Raw genomic sequence first — 22,978 nt, 5'->3', positions numbered from 1 at the left:
GCCCACCTTTGCAAAGAAATGTCATGTGTAGCTCAAGCAAAAGTTAGCAACTTTTCTGACTCAAAAAAAAAAAAAAAAAAAAAAAAAAGGTTAGTAGCCTCAACTCCAAAAACTAGGTCAAGTTGTATATACCAAATTCAAACTATGGTTGATGAAATATAAACAATGCTTTGGTGTACCTTTCTATTTTAATTTTTTTTTTCCTTTCCTTTTTTGGGTTATAGTGGTGACGCATGAATTTTAAGGTTTTTTTGTTTTGTTTTTTTGATAGACATGAAAACTGTTTTTATTAGTCACTTGAGAATTCATTGGATAAGGATAAATTTAAGTTTTTTGGTCATATTTGATACAAGTCATTTAATCCTGTTTTTTGTTTTTTTTGCTTTTATCCCAAGAATTTTCTAAAAAAATTATTGGTGTTGACACATTTTCTGTACCTACCCCTCTGGATGGACTTCAAGAAAAACCCATGACTTTCAATTAAAACCATACAGACCCCAAATAAATCAACCGCCCAAGTCTCTGGAATCCAACGGTGTATAATTCTCTAAGCCCTTACTTCCTGTCTATATATACAAAAAAACCTTCCCAGAAAATCCAGTCTGCAAAGATATATACCAAATCCGAAGCACCCAACTTTTTCCGTTCAAAGGTCAAACTCACACGCTCTCTCTCTAAACCCGACCCGGATATGGCATTGAAACCGAAAGCCCATCTGGGTCTGATCCCAATCCTCATCTTCTTCATCTCCATCAACCCCAGACCTTCTCTTTCGCTCTCTGAGAGCCCTGCAACAGTGTTCGAGATTTTACCCAAATATGGGCTCCCAAGTGGGCTTCTACCCTCGTCGGTTTCGAACTACACATTGTCCGACGATGGCCGATTCGTCGTCGTTTTGGGGAAGCCGTGCTACGTGCAGTTCGAGTACTTGGTCTACTACGAGAAGACCATAACTGGCAAGCTCACCTATGGCGCGATCACAGAGTTGAAAGGCATTCAGGTCCAAAGGTTCTTGTTTTGGTTCGATGTGGACGAAATCAGAGTCGATTTGCCGCCTTCTGATAGCATTTACTTCACTGTGGGCATTATTAACAAGAAGCTCGATGTGGATCAGTTCCAAAATGTCCATTCTTGCCGCAACGGGTTATCGGGTTCTTGTCTCGGGTCGTTGAAACGGGGTATTCAGGTACTTATTTATCGGGTTCTTTTGTTCTGATTATGTTTGGATTTTTTCTTTCTGTTTTTATTGAATTCATTTTGTGCGCCTTTCAATATGTGTGTGTTTATAGTGCTGGAGCTAAATAATTATATCGAAGTATATTTTAATTCTTGGACTGGTCTTCTTTATTAAAAAGGATCAGTTTTCTTTGTAAAGATTCTCCCTTTGTTTATGTGTATGTATGTGCATGCGTACAGCTCTTGATATTTATCAGAGGTTTATTTCAATTCCTGGGTAATCTTTTTTCCCCCCGATAATTGACAGTGGAGTTTACTCATCGAATATTGTGATAGTAATTTGCTAAATCCTATTTTGTATGACGTTCATGCATTGAATTAGAATGGACTAGGAATTGTTGTTTGTGGAATGAAGTTATGGAGGGTTTCATAGAATGGTTGAAAACTTGGAATGTGAGAGCATGCTTTTAAGTGAACTTGAAATTGAATGAAAATCAAGTGTTTCAGTATCATGAACTTGAACCAGGACACCCAATTTTAGGAACTGTTTAGTAGAAAGCTCATAAGTTCATTGAACTCCTGTTTGGTGCAAATGCATGATCATTATAAATTCTTTATACTAACGCGTATTTTGTGCACTCTGCTAATTTGCCTGGTAATATGCTATAAGGTCATTGTTGTGGATTCGGCTTCTTATGGTACTATAAAATGGTTTCATTTTGTGCTTGGAATGGGGACTTGGGAAGTTGACTATTGCTTTTCATGCTTACCAATCTCCAGTTCTAACTTTTGTGTGCGGTACACCTTAAATATTAATCTATAATCTTCATTACAAATTGCAACATCTGAAATTGTCTCTGTACGTAAGATTCATGCATTGTTACTTATCTTTCCAGTATTTGAGAAATCTTGAGTTCTTTTTGGAGCAAGTCTAAGCATGGGTGTTGTGTCTTTTAGGGATGAGATTGTTGTTTCCTTGACTTAGTTTTGTTAATTTGAAAGTTAAGAACAAAGAGGCACACTAAAAAAGAAACTCTGACAATGAAACAAGTAGGTTTAACAGAACTCTTCAATCAGGTGAGAATTAATCCTTCCATAGGGCATAGTTAATCTTTAAGTCATTTTGCTCTGTTGGAAAGCTTAGAAGAGATAAGAACCAGGTGTTGAGTGTGGTCTTTTATTGCCTTCAAAAGCAGGAAAAGGCCTTACAATCACATGATTACAAGTGACCAAGCTTTTGCTTGATTTGTGGAAAAAATGCAAAATATGATTATGAAGAGCTGACGTTAAAGGTGGTTTGTGTTTGATAAATTAGAAAGAATGTAAGGATGCATTAGTACCTTCTTACTCCAACATAAAATTTGATGGTTATTGAAGTTTCTTAATTATGGAGTGGTGTAGTTGCTTGTCTCCGAGATGTTGAGCATTTCACTACTCTAGGTAGCACAGTCACCAATACTGATACTGATCATCGTCATCCTGGGCTCTCTTAAATACGTGGGTCAGCCATATCATTCATGTTCCACTCTTTCTATTATCTACAAGGCCTTGTTTTTCTTTCCCGAGTATTCCTTGTTCCCATATTACGTTGGGTCAATAATCTAAGTCTTTTACTTTCAGTTTTAGTTTCTCTCTCTTAGGTTATAGGTGCATCTAGTGGTCTATGTTGTAAGCCTGCTGTCTCGTATTTTATTTATTTATAGGCTCTGCTCCCATTGCTTACCTTCTTCGAAGTTCCTGCATCAATTGATAATCTTGCCTTCCTGATCTTTTCAGAGGTGATATCAAGAGATGCTGAACATTCTTGTTTTCTAGTAGTTCATCTCACTGAGATTACTTATTTGGATAGTATCGTATTTGGATTTTGCTGCCAGATTGACTGAATATCTGCATTAAGTGAGATTTAGAGTTCAAATTTATTTTCCATATCATCTGTGTACCCCCTTCAAAATTGGAATATGTACTTGTGAACTTCTCACTACTGATATGTATATAACTTCTTCTTGTCCTGTGGTGATTTGCAGCTTCCATCTCCAGTGGAAGATATTGAGATGCTAATTACTGAGTAGGCACCACCAAGTGGTTTTCTTGTACGTTGTAGTGGCAGAGCAAAGGCTCTCCGAGTTAGTTCACACGTTCAGGCTCACAACCCATTGAGTTTGGTTTTAGTAGAATCGAGTTTGTTATGTACTTACCGGACATGTTCGGTGGTTGTATTCCATAAGGAAATTTACCTGTGTTACTGTAACTGTGTAGTCTGTATCTGCTGTGTAAAGGAGTTAATCTTGTATATTACGTTTGATGTTAAAACTTGTATTGTACCCATTAACACCGATGAATGGTAAAAGGTGATTTCCCATCGTGTTGCTTATATCTTGGAAGTGTTGTGGAAGAGTCTATGGAAATTGGACGCAAAAGATCTCCTTGCTCTGACATCTATGTGAAAAGAATGTATAAGTATGTCTTTATATTAGTTTCATTAACTAAAAGATTAATCTGGAAAGATTAAAAAAGATGAATTAAGTTGTTAGCTGAAGATTATTCAATAAATAGTACCAGAGGTGCATGAAATATGATGTTTTGAATCTGGAGGAGGAAGATGATACGGTAGCTCTCTTTGCTTGTAAGAAGTCGAGGTTACCTTCTGTGGGGAATGGAACTGATTTTCTCCCTACTTCCACTCTTATGTCAATTCTTATCTCCTTTATTTTGTTTTCGGATAAAGAAAGTGGAAACAAGAATTTGACATTAAAGTGAACGTTTTTGTTACAATTTCGGCGGGGTTAGAAGCACTTTTTGACAATCAAAAGCGCTTTCTAAATAAACATGTTGCTTCAGAAGCACTAAAGGACTGCAAACTCCCCAAATTCCTGTATTGAAACCCAAGTCCAACCGAAGTATAAAACCATGGAATTTGACTCCCATTGTCAACATCTTGGCTGCTCTTGTTATCTGCATCGACACCAATCATTTGCTTAGGAATTGGAAATATAACAGGACATTTACTTGTTGAAATAACAGAAGATTCAATTGGGAGGAGCAGGACAATCAAGTAACAGAGCATTTAGTACTCAGAGAGACTGCATTGCACTCTATAACTACTGTGATGAGCAGAACATTTAAGGGTGAGTAACTTCACAAATATCATATGAAGTAGATTACTTTTTTTCTGAAATATATGTCTGTGAATTTATACATATAATATATATTTTGAAGACTGCTATATTCTGAAATGCTTGTGGATTTTATCACTTTCTTTTAACTGAAAGAATAGTCTTAAAGAAAACGAAGACATAATTTAGTGCCTTACATCAGTAACAAAACAAAGAAGAGAAACATTAAAAGTGTACAAGATATAAGATTCTTAGTGACTGTCTGGCATTGCTTATTTTAGAGTGATAAGTGATTTTTTTTTTTAATTTGGAAAGCCCAGCCCATTTGGTAAACTATGAGAAAATTACTATTGTTAAAAATTGCTGTGAGAGAAAGCTATAAGGGAAAGCAGCCAATGAGGTGCTTTCATTTTCTAATTATGCGGGAATTAGTTTCGAAGAGTTGCTGGGTTTAATGATTGTGGATAATTATTTTCTGATTATGCGAGAATCAATACCAACACTTATAACAAAAAGTTTACCAAACACCAAACTACTTTATCTTACAGCTGATTTCTCTCACAAAAAATCTGACAGTGATTATTTTCACAGCATAGCAATGCCAAACTGGCTTTAAAAAATTATTCTAATTTTTTATTTGTTACTTTTTTTTTATTGTTTATAAATTTTTGTCTTTAAAAAATAGCAGAATTTTTTTAAAAAAAATTGAAATTAGCAAAAATACACTTGAAAATAACTCACATGTTATTATGTTCAAATTATACTACCATACACGTTTTCATTGAGTTTATTTTCTGAAGATGTTTTCTAATTAATCTACCAGACTCATTTTCAATTCTTGAAAATGCAAATTCGTTTTCTTGTTTTTATTATCTGAAAATATTCTAAGAAAACATTTCTAAAACGTTACTGAACGGCCTTTACATGAGGAAAAAAGAAACTTGAAAGATGCTAATCTCTGCAGCTCCCTAAGCATTAAAGGACCAGAAACTCCCCAAAATCCTACAATCCTACAATGAACCCAAACACAACAAAAAAAATGAAACCATGGAATTTTTTGCCCATTCTCCTCATCTTGAATGTTCTTATTATCTCTATCGACACCATTACTTGGTCTACACTCATTTGGACGTGGGGCACCGAAAAGTTTAAGCTTTCCCTCAAATACAGAGGCATTGAAGCGTTGGAGCTGAGTGCTTTTTGGTATTGGCCCTTCCAGATTTGATCAGTGAGCTCACAACCACTTAAATCCAAAGAGTTAGGTGATCAACCTGCACTAGCATGTTTCTTTGTTGATGTGCTGTTTAGTTACATTGCGCACAGGTTCTTATAAAATATGGAGCAAATCAAAGAGTTAGAACAAGCAAAGCCCAGAAGAATAAGGAAGATAAAATTGTCCTTGAAAATTCATGGCCGGTTCACATAAATAAAGATGCCCTACTTCCACAAGCCATTGGAGATGCTGACATAAATCTTAATTAATAAAGCATGTTCTTCGCAAGCTACTTATTCATGTGTACTTGCAAGCTTCTCTAATCCTCAGATACCACTAGACATGTTGACCATAGAAATCTTGGATGGTTTTCCTCTTATATATACATTATGATTTTGGCAACAAAAACTTCAAAGTCTTCATTAGTTATTCCTTCTTTTTTGAGTTGAGTTGAAACGGTACAGGAAAAACAAAGAAAGAGTCCAAGACTCTTAAGAAATATTTAATTACGATTGCAGAGACTAGGACTTCATTGTATAGAATCAGCCTGGTATTCCTTCTTTTTTCTTCCGAGAATGGTAGCTGCCGATTGATATGAGTCCCACAATAAGCCCATCAGCCAATGGCTGACATAGACAAGTACTGCACTGTATTGAATCTGCAGCTCCTGCATACCTTCTTGTAGCATTGGAGAATGCTGGAGATGGTCGACCTTAACAAGTAAAGCTGTTTTCTCCCTAGTTTATAGTTTTTCTTTTAATCTATTCAAGTAAATTTAATCCAAGGAAATTTGTTGCTGAAACACACTTAGCTTTGTAAACATATAAGAAGAGTATCTATTGTTTGTTCTTGTAAAATTCTATATATACTAAAGCCCAATGCAACTAATTACTGTAGCTAAGCACAGTGTAATGACGGAAATGCCGCTCATTTTTCTGCTGTTTCTGTTTTTTTTCTTCTGCTGCACAGTGAAATGGCGAAACTGCCCTTGACTAAACAGCTTCTTTTGTTCCCCTTTTTGCCCCTCCTCCTTCGTTGATAGCCTTTCGTCCGCTGAGACAGAGCCCTCCCTTCGGTTCATTTCCAACCAGCTGGTTGGGGGGCAGCCATGGAAGCTTTGTGTTCGTTGCTGGGCATGCATTGGAGGTCGTCGATTTTTGGTTGGGAGGTGAGCTGCAAATCCAGCCGCAGCTTTGGCATCGGGAGATTTCGTTTTTTCCACATCCTTCGACTGAGGCTTCTATCTTTCTTGCTTACGAATCTTTGCATCGTTGCTCTTCAGGTATGCATCTCATGAAGTTTTGGACAGATCTTTTGGTCTTTATTTCATGAATTTGATTGTTGGCAATTTCGGGTTTACTTAGTTTTTGATTTCAGGTTATTTTGATTTCAGGTTTTTGAATAATCTCTAATGGTTTATTTAGTTAGTTTTTTAGCAATTTCGGTTCATTTATTTGATTCCATTGATGAAATTGATGATAAAATACAAGCAAACTCATCCATGTTTATTTTTTCCTTTCCAGCCATTGATGTGTTGGTTGGAATTTGTAATTTTTGAATATGATACCTAAAAGAATTACAAAAACCAGAAAAAGCCTGAGTTAAATTATAATAGATCGATGTTGAATGCATTAGTGCCAAGGAAAATGTTGTTGAGTTGTAAACAGTTACTCAAAATCTTCCACCGGTTTCATACTTGGTGCATCTACATTTAGCATCTGTTTTAAATTCTTCACTAAATGGCATCAAAATATTTATTAACCAAAAATAGCTAAATACAATGAATAGTGAAATTTCCACCAATGACCAAAAAGAAAACTTAGATGTTGTAAACTATGCAGTGCTCTCAAAGTGTCGGCTTATTTTACTGGTTTGGATAGAGCTTTTAGGTTCCTGCTTTTGGTTCTGTTAAGCAAGAGGGAAATTTCTTGGTTGAAATTAATTGTTTTCCATTTTGCTTTAGCCAATGGCATCAATTTCCCATTTGCGTTGATCATTTAGGCATATGTACTGTTCTTAATTTTTTAATGATGAATTTTTGGTATGCAAGTTTGATATCAAAGCATCCCCTGTGAATATATACATTAGCTTTTTAGTAAACCCATGTAAATCAGCTACACGGTGCTTGATTATTATGCATCAAAGTTATTCAAATTAAAGAACACATTATTAAAAAGCATGACATTATAATCAGTAATTGTATACTCTTTATTTCAAATGCAGCATCTAATAGTTTTTAAATAGACAGTGTAGCATCTCCATTGCAATACAGTTAGTGAAAGAACTTTTTCTTAATAAATGTTTTTTTCGTTTTCAATTCATTGTGGAAATAACTTTAAAGTGGGAAAAGATCATCAATTTTTAACAATGAGGATGAGATTTTTTTTATAAAAAGGTTGGCTATACATCAAAACACTGTCAAAGATGTAGCACATGTGGCACTAATGCTCCAGTTGGGGATCACCAGGTTGTTCAGAGCCCTGTTTTAGAATCTAGAATGTCTTTATTTTTCGCTCTTTTGATTGTTGCTTAATTTTATTTCAAATTGCTCCTCTGCAAATGGTTGGTTGCAAGTCACAATTATGGGCCATTGAACTAATTTCCAGAAACAAATTGACCACATTGGAACTAATTATATAGGGTTTGGTCGATGTTTGGTTTTATCGAATTTGTTTTTTACAGAACATTTGGTATTGGTCTACACTGTCTTGCATGCATATGGATTTTGAAATGAGTTGTGATGTGTTTATGTAGTTTTCTCTTTATGGTGTTGGTTACTTTTCAACCAATTAACATGTGATTCTCCTCTCAAGGAATTTGAAAAGAAACCAGTCTTCAATTCGTATCGTCATATTTTCATGTTTTCATTTGTTTGTGTAACAGCTAGATGCCCTTGCAAGAAACATCAAAAAAGAAAAATCCATTTCCACCACCCATTAAAATATAGATAGACGCCTGTACAAGATTTTTTGAACAATATGCAGCTCAAGGCTGCTCATATTTTGATGTTCTAATAGCTGCTTGATAGGTGATATTATTTATGTCCTCCTCTGCATAATACCAATATTTCATCAGTTCTCACTTAAATTTATTGTTTTGGTCTTCATTGGTGTTTTAAGTGTTTTTTTTATCTGCTTTTGATTGCTGTATTCTAAATATGGAGGAAAAAAAAAAAAAAGATGATAAAACAGAAGGAAAAAAGAAGTGAAAATTGATCATGTTTCAACAAAATAGAAATTGGATGTTTTATTCTTTTTGAGCTTAACTTTTTTTATAGATTGCTTGCGCTTAAGGGCATTCCCCCACATGTTATTGTTTGAATACTTTTGTCCTCTGTTAGGTCATTTGGGTTTGTGTGATTTTACATTTAAGTATCTTTGAAACCATTCCAAAGACCTTTTCTCTTTTAAGTTGTAGTTTTATTTAAGTTGCCAAAACAGTATAAAGTAGATATAAATTAGGTATAAATTAGGTCAAAATGCTTCTGTAGAGGACTGTTTTGTATGTGTGGAATTTTGATCTTTGTGAAAATATGAATAGTATGTTAGAAAGTGAATTCATATAGACCACATAGTTGCAATTTTGAGTCTTTAGGTTTACTTTTTTGCAAAGTCTTCTGTTAGAAGATTGATTGAAGAGCCATTTTTTCCTTTTTTCAGTCTCTCTTCTATTACTTGAAAGGCCAAAGCACCTGCAAAGGCATGAATTATAACTCATAAGAGCAATACTTTTTTTATATAAATCTTTTTAAAGGATGAGACATAAAAGCATTGTTGAAAATGATGGTCTAGAATGGATATTTTGCATACCAAAGTTTGAGAAGTCTGTTACTAGGAATGCATAATTATATCTAAAAGCTTCCCATGATGAACTTTAAGATCTTTGAAAATTATGCATAATTGGATAAGTGGTTGTTGGTTGACAGATTTTTCGTCTTTTGTAAAGTTGGGTTCATTTATTTGGTTATTTTGATTTTAGGTTCTTGGGTAATCTCTAACGCTTTATTTAGTTATTTTTTACGAATTTCGGTTTATTTATTTTGTTATTTTGATTTCAGGTTTTTAGATAAAACATTGGAAAGCAAAGATTAAGCATGCTTTTTTTTTTTTTTTTTTTTTATAATTGAAAAAATTCCCTATTTTTTATCTGCTGTTAGCTATTGCATTCTAAATATATAGAAAAAAATTCATGGTAAAACACGATTTGATCCTGAGTGAGGGAGTGGTTTTGTGATTTTGATTATCTAGAGTGACTTTTGATTGAGATGTTTGATTAAGTTGTCAAGACAAAACAAATGTAAATTTAGATCAACACTTACAGAAAATTAAAGTTATATATTGAAGTTTTCGATTTTTAGAATTAGAGAGGTTGAGCAAACAGAAATCATGCTACAATATACCTGGAATTAATATCTGTGCTGCCTCCTTCAAGAAATATAAACAGGATTTCATATACCCAATGCAACTAAACACTGTAGCTAAGCACAGTAAAATGACGAAACTGCCTTCTATTTTTACTGTTTCTCAAACTCATTTTCCTCATCAGCACAGTGAAATTACGGTTTTACCCTTGGTTAATTGCTTTGTATTTTCCCCGTTTTGCCCCCCCTCTCCTTCGATTGTAACGGCTTGCCTTTCGTTCTATCAGATGCTGGGTTCGCTTCTAACCAGGTTGGTTGGCCTGGTTGCGGGGCAATGATGGAAGAGGTCGGTCTACTGTTGGAGATTATCTGGAGGCTTCGATTTTTATAGGAGTGGCGTGCGTTGGTCTTCTTCTTCAGATCGAACTCCAGCTTTCTCTCTGTTTCAGTCTCTTTCTCTCACTGATCTGTAAGTGAATTTTGCTTCATCTTTCCATTCGATTTTTGTTGCTTTTCTTTTTCATTTTTGTTGTTACTAATATCTTGGATCTTATTTGATTAAACTATAAGACCTGTTTTAATTTGCTGCCCTAAAAGTCCAAATCCCTAATTTTCCTCATTGTGGGTCTGTGTTATTGATTTGCAAATTTTATCCAAATACTGAAATTGATTTGATTGTGTTATCATTTTGATGAAATCATGTTAAACAATTTAGTTATTAGAATACTATATGATTGCTTTTGATAAGGTTTTCTGTTTGGTTATTAGTTGGTAAACCCTGAAAATCGGTATTTGGATATGCCGGTTCTTTTGTTACAGGGTTTAGGATAGCTCTGTTTTGGTAAGCAGGATATGCTGCTATTTGGGTTGCTCTGTTTAAAGATATGTTCGTTCTTTTACTACATGGTTTTAATTCAAATTCGTTCTTATACTGGTTTATGGGTCTGGGGATTTGAATTTGATAATTTTTGTTTTGGTAGGGGAAAGAAAATTTGGGAGTGTGATTCTAGGAACTGATTGCAATGTTTTAGCATAGTTGACTTGAAGAAGACTGGTTTGGGAAACATGTGGGATTTGAAAATCTGACTTCTAAATTGGAATTATGTTTGTGGACATTAGTGATGACGAGAAAGAATTCAGAAAAGTTAAAATTCAGAATTTTTTTGTTTGTGGGTTTGATTTACCAAGCAGATTTTTGCGTTGAATGGAAACTTATTGAAAACTAAAAAAGTTTGTATATCCTAATTTCAGAATGCAGAGTTTGGTTCTTTTGTTTTTTTTCCTTTTCATGGGCTAATAATTTGGCCATGCTTCTACTCTTTGCAGTTGCTAGGGACTGGAATGGATACGCAGGATACATCTCCTTCAGTGTTGCTATTCTTTGACAAGGAAAGATTTATATTTAATGCTGGAGAGGTAAGGAACTCAATTACATACATTTACATCTGGTTAGTTTTGTAATATTAAAAGTAAGGTGATGATTCAATTATTGTCTATGAAATAGTAATTAGAGATCAATGATAAACCTGTTGTTAAGTAATATAGTGTCTCCTACTTTGCAACTCTCACTGCAGGGATTGCAACGGTTCTGCACAGAGCATAAGATTAAGTTATCATAGGTATAAGATATCTGAGATCCTTACCCATTAGGTAGTTAAGACCAAAAGTGGGGCTCTATATATACGCCTGGTGGTTAGCAAGAGAGATGAGTGGTTTTAAAGGGTGTCAATGGCCTTTGAATTTTACTTAAATAAGATTAAAGTTATGTGCTTTCAAGTATTTGTGAGCTCTCTGTATCTGGGTTTTGAGCAAAATGACTTTATTGATAAAGCTTTGATTTGCAGTGTATATTAATGGAGTAATAGGAACTGCTGACTGATGCAGTTTTGCATGTCCTTGGTTAATGCATTTATGTTTGCTCTACACAGATGATAAATTTTTAGGAGAAATGGAGACTTAAGGAGAGAAGTTATGGATCTGATAAGGGTTTAGGGTTTAGGGTTTACTATCTCTAATTTTTGGATCCAAATGGAATTTCTTTGATTACATATGCTGTTTCTCCAAAGCACCAATGAATAAAGCATTTAGATTTGATGGGTTTGATGTGAATGGTATGAATAAAAGCGTTTAGATTTGATGGGTTTGATGTGAATGGTATGAATCTCTCTCTCTCATTTTGGTTTGGGATTTTTGATTTATTTGTGAATTAATTTTGTTGGGTTCAATGAAATTATCAGCCAGCTGCAGTTGACTTGGTGTAAATCACGTATTTGGTCTACTTAAGTTCTTTATCATTTCTGCCCAAAAAAAAAAGTTCTTTATGGTAATTTATGAAGCATTTTGATTCTGTTTTCTGGCGTTTTCCTTTGTTTCTCCAACTAATAGATGTAGGGGTTTTCTTTTATTTTTGGTTCACCAAATGGTTTTCATCTATTCTGATTTTCTAATTTTTTATATGAGATGTGCAGTTGTTGCGGCTCTTAATCCTTCAATCTTCTCCATCTTACTTCGAAAGTTCACATTACTTTGGTTGTTTTTGGGTCTTTCTGCTAACTACTTTGAACATGCATTTTAAGTTCAATTTTTGTCGGCTTGGCATTTCCCTTTTTTAAGAATCTATTTCAATGAAGGCATTCAAGTTATATTACTCAGTTAGTTGGAGTTTACAGCAAGACATTCCATTTGAGTTCATTAAATGTCAAACTGCATAAAATAAGTAAGATTCATGGTTTTAAAAAAATGGGACAAGGTTTTGCAATCATTAAGGATCTTATTGTTATTGGAATAGCTCCAAGAGATCAAGGTTCCAAAAAGGAGTAACATACATTTGGAAAGGTGTTCACCCATGATCCTACGGCTGTGTCTGCAATTTTTGTTGGCCTGGCATTTCCCTTTTTTCTAATCATGCCTACCAAATGATTGTTCTGATATGAGGATTAAGGGTGCAATAAATTATTTTTTTTATACCACTGAAGTTGGGATTTTTGAAGAAAAATATCTATATCTTCGTTTTGCAGTTTCAACCATTTTGGATTTCTAACTGTCTTTATGAAGATGTTGATTCTTTCTTATATTCACGTCACAAATTAGTGGCATGGTCCTCAAGAGTTTTTTTTTTTTTTTCATTATTATTTTACGTGCTTATTCTCCTTGAATATTTAAGCTCAAAATAGTTAAACTGCCATCTGAAATTTTATTAATTGAGTTGTGTGTTTTCTGGATATTGTTAGCAAAGTAAAACAAATGAACAAATTTCCTTTTCTCTCCATCTCTGCTTTCGCTTACCTAAATTGCATTTTTTTTTTTTTTTTTGGCATCCACATATTGTTTCACTTTAGTTTATGATTTTTTAAAGCATGAACATGATGAACATGACTTGCAAGACACCCTGCACTTCCTTTTTTTTTTCTTAGGTAACGCTCTGATTTCAGTTCTGGGTTTCATGAATGTCTAATCATGTTTTCCTTTGTACTTGGATTTTGCTGTGCATTTCATATTAGTTTTTAGTTGTATGGATTCAATTTAAGTTTCATGCTTCATGATGTGTAATGTTAGAATTCTTTTGTAGTTAGACTGTTAGAATCCTGAAATTTAAGTATTTGCTTAAAGTTGGTTGGTTGGTTGTATTTTGAGGCTATGTAATTATGTGGTTGTTGTACTTCATTCTAATTACTGTTTATTTATTTATTTATTTTTTTCAGTATGAATCACAGTTAGGCAGTCATCCAATTGCTTCAGGTATGACTTATGAAAATTAAAAAGTTATTCAAATCTACGTGTTGTATTGAAACTTTGGAATTTTATCTCAACAGATTCAATTGTCTCTCACCTCTCTGACATATAAGCAATCACTGAAGCAAAGAAGCGAAGATAACTTTCAGGTTAATGTTTCTTCATTTTGATTTATTGACTTTTTCTTTTTTCGTTTGTGTTGCCTCAAAATTCCTTCACAAAATTCGACTTGCCTCTACTACTACGTATTTCCTGCTCTCTTCCTTATGTTGTTTTCCCCCTGATTTAATCTCAGGCTTCCATGAAATTTTGATTGTTTCAGGTGAGCTTGGGTGGAAATCCAAATACGAGAAGCAGTCGTTCGCCCAAATTGTTTAACCATTCTTCGCTTTAAAGGTATATTCATGATTGCCTCTCTATTCCTTATACTCTCTGCTATTTTTTTTGGTACTGATTTCTTTATTTTTGTAATGTTTGTTTGCTCATCATTTTTGCATTTTCATGTTTGTATTTTTCTTTTCTTCCACAACCTTTTCCTTTAGATGAACACAGAATTTAAAATATGTTTACTTTCATATTATTCATATCTTAAAAGTAAAGAAAAACATTGAGTTCTTATTTAATTTGGTTATTTTGTGTTTCTTCAATTGGAAAACCATTTATAACTTTCTTATTAAAATGTAAAATTATATTATTCCTGTTTATACATAATTAGATGTTTATGATTATTGTCATAACTCAATTTTCCCCATTCATCAACATTAACACTTGCTATTTTCCCACTTTTTTATAACAGAGTCAAGACCTCCATCAAAGAGAAGAAAAGTCATGAAGAAATTGCAAAACAAAGCCCAACGAATTAAACAACGTGCTGCTCAAAACTATTCAAATTTTGCTATTTTAATAGCTCCTTCCCACTATTAACATCTCAATGTATATACAAACATGTGTACTATTTTAACATAACAAGTAGCTTATAAAATATGTGATTTCTTTTTTTTCCACTTATACTTCCTTAGTTAAGCATAATGCTACGAGTTAAATCTCATTGTATATATAAACAATTTTATTTTGTCTACGTAATTTCAAAACCCACAGCATCGCGCGGGCTTTATTGCTAGTTGCTTCTATTTGCCAATCAAGGATATTAAACATATTTGCATTCATCTTAATAGGTTGGAGTTTCTGCAACATAGGTGGGTTGCTCAATCTGTTACTATCTTGGGAACAGAATTGTCGACGGGCAGAACCTCGGGGGAGATAAGAGCAAGGTATTGAGCATTGTCTTCTATTATATGATTATGAGAGGCTTCTCGATGTATTATAAGTAAAAATGTTTATGGTTTGATACATTAGAAGGTTATATAATGATCCATTAACACCAGTCCCCTCTAAAACCAAATTTAACAGTTACTGATGTTTTCTTAAATATGGAGTGGCATAGATAACTCAGGCTTATAGAGAAACAGAGTCAAAGAGTGTAGGAAATAATAAGGATTACAGACAGGGACTTATACCATACGATGAGCCATAACTTATACCATATATTATTGCTACATTAACATAAAAGAAAAAGGAAAAAGCAACAGGAGCAGGAAAGTAAAAGATCTAAAAGTAGAATTTAGCTTCTAAGTCTTCTCTGCATCCTGGTCATCCACACGGTGATGAGCCTGTCTTGCACTTTGCCTAGGGCTTGAAAACATGCATATCGTCACGTCTTCTTAACCATTAAAGGACCAAACACTCCCCAGAATCCTATAATGAACCCAAGCAACACAGAAATATAAAACCATGGAATTTGATGCCCATTCTGATCCTCATCTTGATGGTTCTTATTATCTCCGCCATCGCCATTAATTGATCTGCACTCATTTGGAAGTGGGGCACCACAAAGTTTAGGATTTCCCTCAAATACAGAGGCGTTGAAGCTCTGGAGCTGAGTGCTTCTTGGTATTGGTCCTTCCAGATTATTGTATGAGACATTAAAAGATTTCAAGAAATTGAGGCTTGCCAATGACGCTGGGAGTTTTCTAGACAAATGATTCACGGAGACGTCCAATATCTCCAAGTTTTTTAGGTTGGATATTTGGTCCGGAATGCTGCCAGAGAAGTTGACACCAAGATACAACACATGGAGAAGCTGCAATCGGCCTATCTCGGTAGGTATGCTGCCACTGATGCTATTGTTGTATAGGAATATGTAAAAGGGAACCTTCATCAAAGGAAATCATCTCATCATCAACGCAATCATGCAATCTCTCATCAAAGTCAACCTTGATTGTTGCCTTCCTGTCATAGTTGATCTGGATTGATTCTCTACATCAATCCCATTGTATTTACCTTATCTAGACAACCTGGATTGATTCTCTACATCAATCCTGTTATATTTACCTTATTTAGATATTATCAACTTGTATATAATAGTCATTCCGTGTATCAATCAGATATCAATGAAATATAATATTCATTCTTAATCTCTTTATGGTATCACAGCCCTAAGGCTCCAACGAGCATCCTCTGTTCCTTTTTTTTTCTTCCAGCAGTCTATACTCATGGCTCCTGAATCCTCTGATATATCCACCCCAATCATCACCAACACCAACTCCAACACCCTATCCTCCCTAATCACCATCAACGCTGCTGCACAACTTCCAGTCAAGCTTACCCCTACAAATTACCCATCTTGGCGTGCCCAGTTTAACGCCCTCCTTATTGGCTATGACCTCATGGGCTATGTGGATGGTTCTTCTACATGCCCCCCAGACACTCCAGCCGCGCCTCGCGCCCTTTGGATTCGTCAGGACCAGCTGCTCCTCCATGCTATTCTTGCATCCGTATCACCGCAAGTAATATCCCTTATTGCCTCCGCCAAGACCTCCAAGGAGGCGTGGGACAAACTGCTCCATCTCTTTGCTAGCAAAGCCCGTGCTCGTGTCCTTGGTCTCAAGGAACGCCTTACTCTTATGCGTCGTGAGAATAAGCCTGTCTCTCAGTATTTGCAAGATGTTAAGGTTATCGCCGATGAACTTGCCATCATCGATGTCCCCCTTTCTGATGATGATCTTCTCCTTTACATTCTCAATGGTGTTGGTTCTGAATTTAAGGAGATCGCTGCTGTTGTTCGTTCCCGTGACACCTCTATCTCCTTCGAAAATCTTCATGATAAGTTGGTTGAACATGAAGCTGCCCTTACACGTGCCGACGCTCCAGTTACCACACCTGTCATCACCGCTAATGTCACTCAAAGCTCCCAGCGAGCCCCCACCAACCGTGGTTCTCGCTCCAACAACTACAATCACAATCGTGGTTCTTCTAGCTTCCGCAACAATTATCGTGGTTCCTCTGAATCCACCTCGCCTTCAACCACTGACAACGGTCGTCGTTCAAACAACCCTACTGGCACTGGTTATCGTGGCTATTGTCAATGGTGTGGTACACAAGGTCATAGTGCCAAACGTTGTCCCCAGCTTCAATCTGGCTCCCAAAGTCAGCCAGTGGTCAATTCTACCTACCATGGCCGCCACAATGCTTCTCCCACATGGTTGCTTGATTCCGGTGCTTCTCACCATGTTACCTCCAAAGTCACCAATCTCTCCGATGTCTCCACATATGATGGCCCTGATGAAATAATTATTGGTAATGGTTCAGGTTTGGGTATAACTCATGTCGGTTCATCCTCTCTCCCTACCCCCTCCTCCAAAACCTTTGCCTTATCTAATGTTCTTTGTGTTCCTTCCATTAAGCAAGATATTATTTCTATTTCCAAATTTAACAAACAAAATAATACGTCTATTGAACTTTTTCCTGATTTCTTTCATGTCAAGGATCTGAGCACTGGGGCGGTACTTCTTCAAGGCCCGAATAAGGACGATGTGTACGAGTGGTCCTCCCAATCCCTCCGTCAACCTCAGGCCATGGTGGGTGTGGTGGTCTCCCCAAACTTGTGGCACCGGCGTCTTGGTCACCCCAATTCTAAAACTCTTCACCAAGTTCTTCGTTCCTCTTCCATTCATGTGTCCTCCAAATTGTCCGAGTCTCTTTGTCATTCATGTCATTGTAATAAGAGCCATAGGCTCCCATTTGGTACTTCTTCCCTTCAAAGCAATGGCCCGTTAGAGCTTCTTTATAGTGATGTTTGGGGCCCTGCCCCTTATTCTTCCATTGATGGCTTTTCCTACTATCTTATTTTTGTTGATCATTTTACCAAGTACACATGGCTATACCCTCTCAAAAAGAAATCAGATGTGTTTTCCACCTTCACCACCTTTAAAGCACTTGTTGAAAATTATTTCAAAACTAAAATCATCACCTTATTTACTGATGGTGGAGGGGAATTTGTCAAACTCAAAAACTTTCTCTCTTCCGCTGGCATCTCTCATCTCATCACACCACCACATACTCCACAACACAATGGTGTTGCCGAACGACGGCATCGTCATGTTGTCGAAACCGGTCTCACCCTTCTTCATCAAGCCTCATTACCTCTTTCCTATTGGTCATATGTTTTTCAAACTGCTGTCTACCTCATAAATCGAATGCCCACTCCCATCCTTAAAAATGTCTCACCATATACACAACTCTTTCATCAACAGCCCAATTACTCACGTCTTCGTACCTTTGGATGTCTGTGTTTTCCATGGCTACGGCCTTACAACTCCAACAAGTTACTTCCTCGTTCCCGCGCGTGTCTTTTTCTTGGTTACTCCTCCAATCAAAGTGCCTACAAATGTCTTGATCTCTCATCCAATAAACTTTTTATCTCTCGTCATGTCCAATTTGATGAGTCCTCTTTCCCTCTTGCTAGTGCCCATAATTCCACTTCTTCTGTCCCCTCTCCTACTTCCACCTCTTGGTTTCCTCTTGCTCCTCCTGTTACTCTTATTCCTCTCCAAGCAGCCACCATGCCACCACCATCGGCTCCCACCTCCTCACCGACTGCACCATCCACATCGTCCTCTGCTTCTGCCTTGGAGCAGCTCTGCCCCCCTGCGCACATACCACCTCCAGCCCCTACTGTCTCTCCACTTCCGCCACAAAACCCACCCCCCTCTAACCCACCTCATACTACTCATACCCCTTCACAAACCATGACCCCAACCCACTTCCCTTCCAATCCGACCCCTACTGAACCAGAAACCCAACCTCCCCAGTCTTCCCCTATCCGTACCTACCTCAGAAACCCAAATAGACTCGTTCTTACCTTCCCAGCCCCTGACCCATCGCCTCCCCCACCATCTTCTATCTCACAACCCATGGTTCCCGAACACCAAATGGTGACGCGTGCCAAAGCCGGTATTAGCAAGCCCAATCCTCGGTATGCTTTAGTCGCTACCAAACACCCCATACCCTCATCCGTTGAACCGACATGTGTTTCTCAGGCCATTAAAGATCCTTTTTGGAGAGCTGCCATGTCTACTGAGTTTAATGCGCTCATTAGCAATGGAACTTGGGAGCTTGTTCCATCTGACTCTACTCAGAATCTCATTGGTTGTAAATGGGTATTTCGTATCAAACGACACCCAGATGGCACTATTGACAGGTACAAGGCCCGTTTGGTCGCCAAGGGTTTTCATCAGCGCCCCGGCGTCGATTTCTCCGAAACTTTTAGTCCAGTGGTCAAGCCCACCACCATCCGTGTTGTGTTGCATCTTGCCTTGTCTAATGGCTGGCCTATTCGTCAGTTGGATGTCAACAATGCCTTTCTTCATGGCACACTTAGTGACACTGTTTATATGTCACAACCCCCAGGTTTTGTTGATACCAACCTACCATCTCATGTTTGTAAACTCCGAAAGGCTCTTTATGGCCTTAAGCAGGCACCTCGGGCATGGTACAAGGAATTGAGCTCCTTCTTGCTCTCACAAGGCTTCCGCAATGCTACCTCTGATGCCTCCCTATTTATTTCTACCTTTGGTCGAAATGTCATTTATTTCTTGGTTTATGTTGATGATCTTATTGTTACTGGCAACAATTCTTCTCTTGTAATGCAGTTCATTGCCACATTGGCTCGCCGGTTCTCTGTCAAAGACTTGGGGTCTCTTCATTACTTCCTTGGTGTTGAGGTTATTCCCACCACGTCTGGTCTCTTTCTCTCGCAACACCATTACATTCGTGATCTCCTACTCAAAGCAAAAATGGACGGTGCCAAGGAGGTCAGCACTCCATTATCTCCTTCTGATAGTCTTGTGCTCAATGATGGGACTCCACCTACTGATGCTACTCGATTTCGTCAAATCATTGGTGGTCTTCAGTATCTCAACCTCACACGCCCTGACATCTCCTTTGCCGTTAATAAGCTCTCTCAATTCATGCATAAGCCTTCGGAGTCTCACTGGCAAGCCCTCAAGCGTCTCCTTCGTTACTTGAAGGGCACCTTATACTTTGGTCTTCATTTGTCTCGTCGCTCATCTCATCGTCTCTATGCTTTCTCTGATGCCGATTGGGCCGGCAATCTTGATGACCGTAAGTCCACTACTGCCTATGTTGTTTATCTTGGTGGCAACCTAATCTCTTGGAGCTCTCGCAAGCAACGCTCTGTAGCCCGCTCTTCCACTGAAGCTGAATATCGAGCCATTGCTACCACCACTGCCGAAATTGCATGGATTCAATCCTTGTTACGTGAACTTGGCATTTCCCTTTCCGGTCCACCGCTCATTTCATGTGACAACATTGGAGCCACATTCTACTGTGCTAATCCTGTCCTCCATTCTCGCATGAAACATATTGATATTGATTTTCAGTTTGTCCGGGATCGCGTCAATAGTGGTCTTCTTCAAGTTTCACATGTTTCTACTGTTGACCAACTTGCCGACGCCCTCACCAAACCACTTCCACGTCTGCGTTTTCAACTTCTCCGGTCCAAGATCGGTGTCTCCGATGGGACCACCGTCTTGCGGGGGCGTAAAAGGGAACCTTCATCAAAGGAAATCATCTCATCATCAACGCAATCATCTGCAATCTCTCATCAAAGTCAACCTTGATTGTTGCCTTCCTGTCATAGCTGATCTGGATTGATTCTCTACATCAATCCCATTGTATTTACCTTATCTAGACAACCTGGATTGATTCTCTACATCAATCCTGTTATATTTACCTTATTTAGATAGTATCAATTTGTATATAATAGTTATTCCATGTATCAATCAGATATCAATGAAATATACCATTCATTCTTAATCTCTTTAATATGGACGGTGCAAGGTGAGACAAATAGTTGTACTGTAAAGCATGTGCATAAGACAGAAAGTTGTAATTTGTATCTTTGGCTAAAATCAGGGGTATTGAGGTGAATATAGGCAATTCAAGATATCCCCGATCTAGTTGAGCTGCAGTTTGTTCCGATGCCAACATTGGAAGTCTGCAAAGTTCCTTTGGAAATTCACCTGAAATTTGGTTGAATGACAAGTCTAAATACAAGAGCCTTGGAAGAGTTCCCAACCAATTGACCCTGTGATTCTGTTATGAAACAGATTCAAGGACTCTAGCTTCTTTAGTTTAGATAACCATACCGGTATTTGTCCAGAGAACTCACAATGACTTAAATCCAAAAGTCGAAGCTTTTGGAATCCATCACATTCAACTATGCCCTCGTCGGAGGGCATATCCTCACCTACAAAACTAGATGTCAATGACAGGAATAAGAGACTTTCGCATCGCATCAGTATTTTCATTGCCCCTGTTACATTTGTCAGTGAGTTAAAACCAAGCGAGAGGAAGGACAGATATTTTAGTGAAAGGATCTCAGGTTGTATTTGTCCCTTGAGATGGTTAATGCTCAGTCGAATTGCTTTAAGTGACTTGCATGAGTAAAGGCTTGTTGGCAACATACCAGTGAAGTTGTTATTCATTAGATCAAGTTTACTAAGTTGACTAAAACTGGAGAAATTAATAGCAGAGATGTCTCCTTCAAAGTTGTTGAATCGCAGACTCAACTCTATAAGTTTTGTACAATTCATCAATGATGACGGCAGCAAACCTTCTAGTTTGTTGGCATAAAGGAGCATGAGTTTCAAATTGGAGAGCTTCCCAATATTAGCAGGAAGCAAGCCGCTAAAACCGATAGAGTTGAGATCAAGGATAGTGAGAATGGTGAGGTTCACAATTCTATCACTAATGGCTCCATAAAGTGAATTAGCAGGTAATGCAATTTGTTCAAGTGTGGTGGCATTATATATATCTTCTGGAAGTAATCCTGAGAGGTTATTGTAACCAGCATGAAAAACCTGCAGTTGGAGACACTGCCCTAGTCCAGGAGATATATTGCCACTGAATTTATTGAGTGAAAAATCCAATAGCTTAATCAAGGGAGAAGAATGAAGACAAATGGTGGATGGGATAGAACCTGAGAAGGTGTTGTTGCTGACGCTGAAACTAGTCAAATTCCTAGCTTCTTGGAAAAAAGAAGATGGAATTACACCATAGAAGTGATTGCTGGACAAATCAACCATCCGGATCATATTTCTGGATGGTAGAGAATCTGGTAGCTCTCCGGAAAGAAGGTTATAGCTCAAATCAAGGATCTCAAGATTATTCAAGGACAAGAAGAATGCGGATTGATCTAGTGAACCGTAAAGTGAGTTGTGGGATAGATTCAGGTACCTGAGATGTGTGAGATTTCCAAGTGACAAGGGAAAGTTACCTCCTTTGAGTCCTTTGGAGGGTAAGTCCACATCGGTGACCCAACCATCGTGATTACAACTAATGCCCTCCCAATGGCAACAATCAAGGGAAGTCCAATTTAAAGGAGGAGAAGACAGACTGAGGATGAAGGACAGGAGGGAGCTGCTTTCGGTTTGGTTGCATGCATGAATAATATTGGTGGATATAATGGAAGAGAATAGGAAGATGAATAGGAAGCCATGAGGCATTAGGTGATCAACCTGCACTAGCATGTTTCTTTGTTGATGTGCTGTTTAATTATGTTGCTCACAGGTTCTTATAAATACGGAGCAAATCAAAGAGTTAGAAGTAAAGCCAAGAATAAGAATTTGTCCTGGAAAATTCATGGCTGGTTTACATAAATAAAGATAAGATATTCTACTTCCACAAGCTACTAGAGACTTTGACATAAAATCTTAAATAATAAAGCATGTTCTTCGCAATGGCAGGAAATATATTATATATAATATACCTAATCAGCCTCGACTTTCGATATTTAGTTGAAGAATGCTAGCCGTTGATGTAGCTCCACAGTGAATCCCACATCAATTAATGGGTGATACAGTTATACAGACAAGGACTGCAATGTATTGAAATTGAATCAGCCCCTGCATACCATCTTATAGTTTCCTAACAATTACTGTAAAGAAAGTGCTTGTCACCTCAGATATGAAGATTGTTAAACATAAGCCAACATATTTTATCACCATCACCAAGCAATGGCAG

General features: G+C 37.2%; 1 protein-coding gene, 1 long non-coding RNA gene and 1 pseudogene across 4 annotated transcripts; 2 read left to right on the top strand and 1 right to left on the bottom strand.

The window, feature by feature from the left end:
- Positions 1-529: 529 nt before the first annotated feature.
- Positions 530-3,549, top strand: LOC117629961. Its single transcript, XM_034362649.1, has 2 exons — positions 530-1,186; positions 3,201-3,549. The coding sequence occupies exons 1-2, from the start codon at positions 692-694 to the stop codon at positions 3,243-3,245; spliced, it is 540 nt and encodes a 179-aa protein (XP_034218540.1). The 5' UTR covers positions 530-691; the 3' UTR covers positions 3,246-3,549.
- A 2,943-nt stretch (positions 3,550-6,492) lies between these two features.
- On the top strand, positions 6,493-14,670 carry LOC117629962. Of its 2 annotated transcripts, XR_004586180.1 has the most exons (7): positions 6,493-6,784; positions 10,150-10,331; positions 11,189-11,278; positions 13,564-13,600; positions 13,675-13,743; positions 13,917-13,990; positions 14,391-14,670. It is a non-coding gene; the product is annotated as an uncharacterized LOC117629962 (long non-coding RNA). The 2 variants fall into 2 exon arrangements; XR_004586179.1 differs by having other exon boundaries at positions 6,494-6,784; positions 13,564-13,743.
- A 516-nt stretch (positions 14,671-15,186) lies between these two features.
- On the bottom strand, positions 15,187-22,467 carry LOC117632341 (annotated as a pseudogene). The gene is made up of 3 exons (XR_004586461.1): positions 20,814-22,467; positions 20,415-20,430; positions 15,187-15,806 (listed from the first exon to the last, which is right to left on the bottom strand). The product of XR_004586461.1 is annotated as a receptor-like protein 2 (transcript).
- Positions 22,468-22,978: the final 511 nt, after the last annotated feature.

The sequence above is a fragment of the Prunus dulcis genome, chromosome 6 (assembly GCF_902201215.1).
Source record: "Prunus dulcis chromosome 6, ALMONDv2, whole genome shotgun sequence".
Taxonomy (NCBI): Eukaryota; Viridiplantae; Streptophyta; class Magnoliopsida; order Rosales; family Rosaceae; genus Prunus; species Prunus dulcis.
Note: the sequence above shows the minus strand (reverse complement) of the source record. Positions and strands in the feature narration are given on the sequence as shown.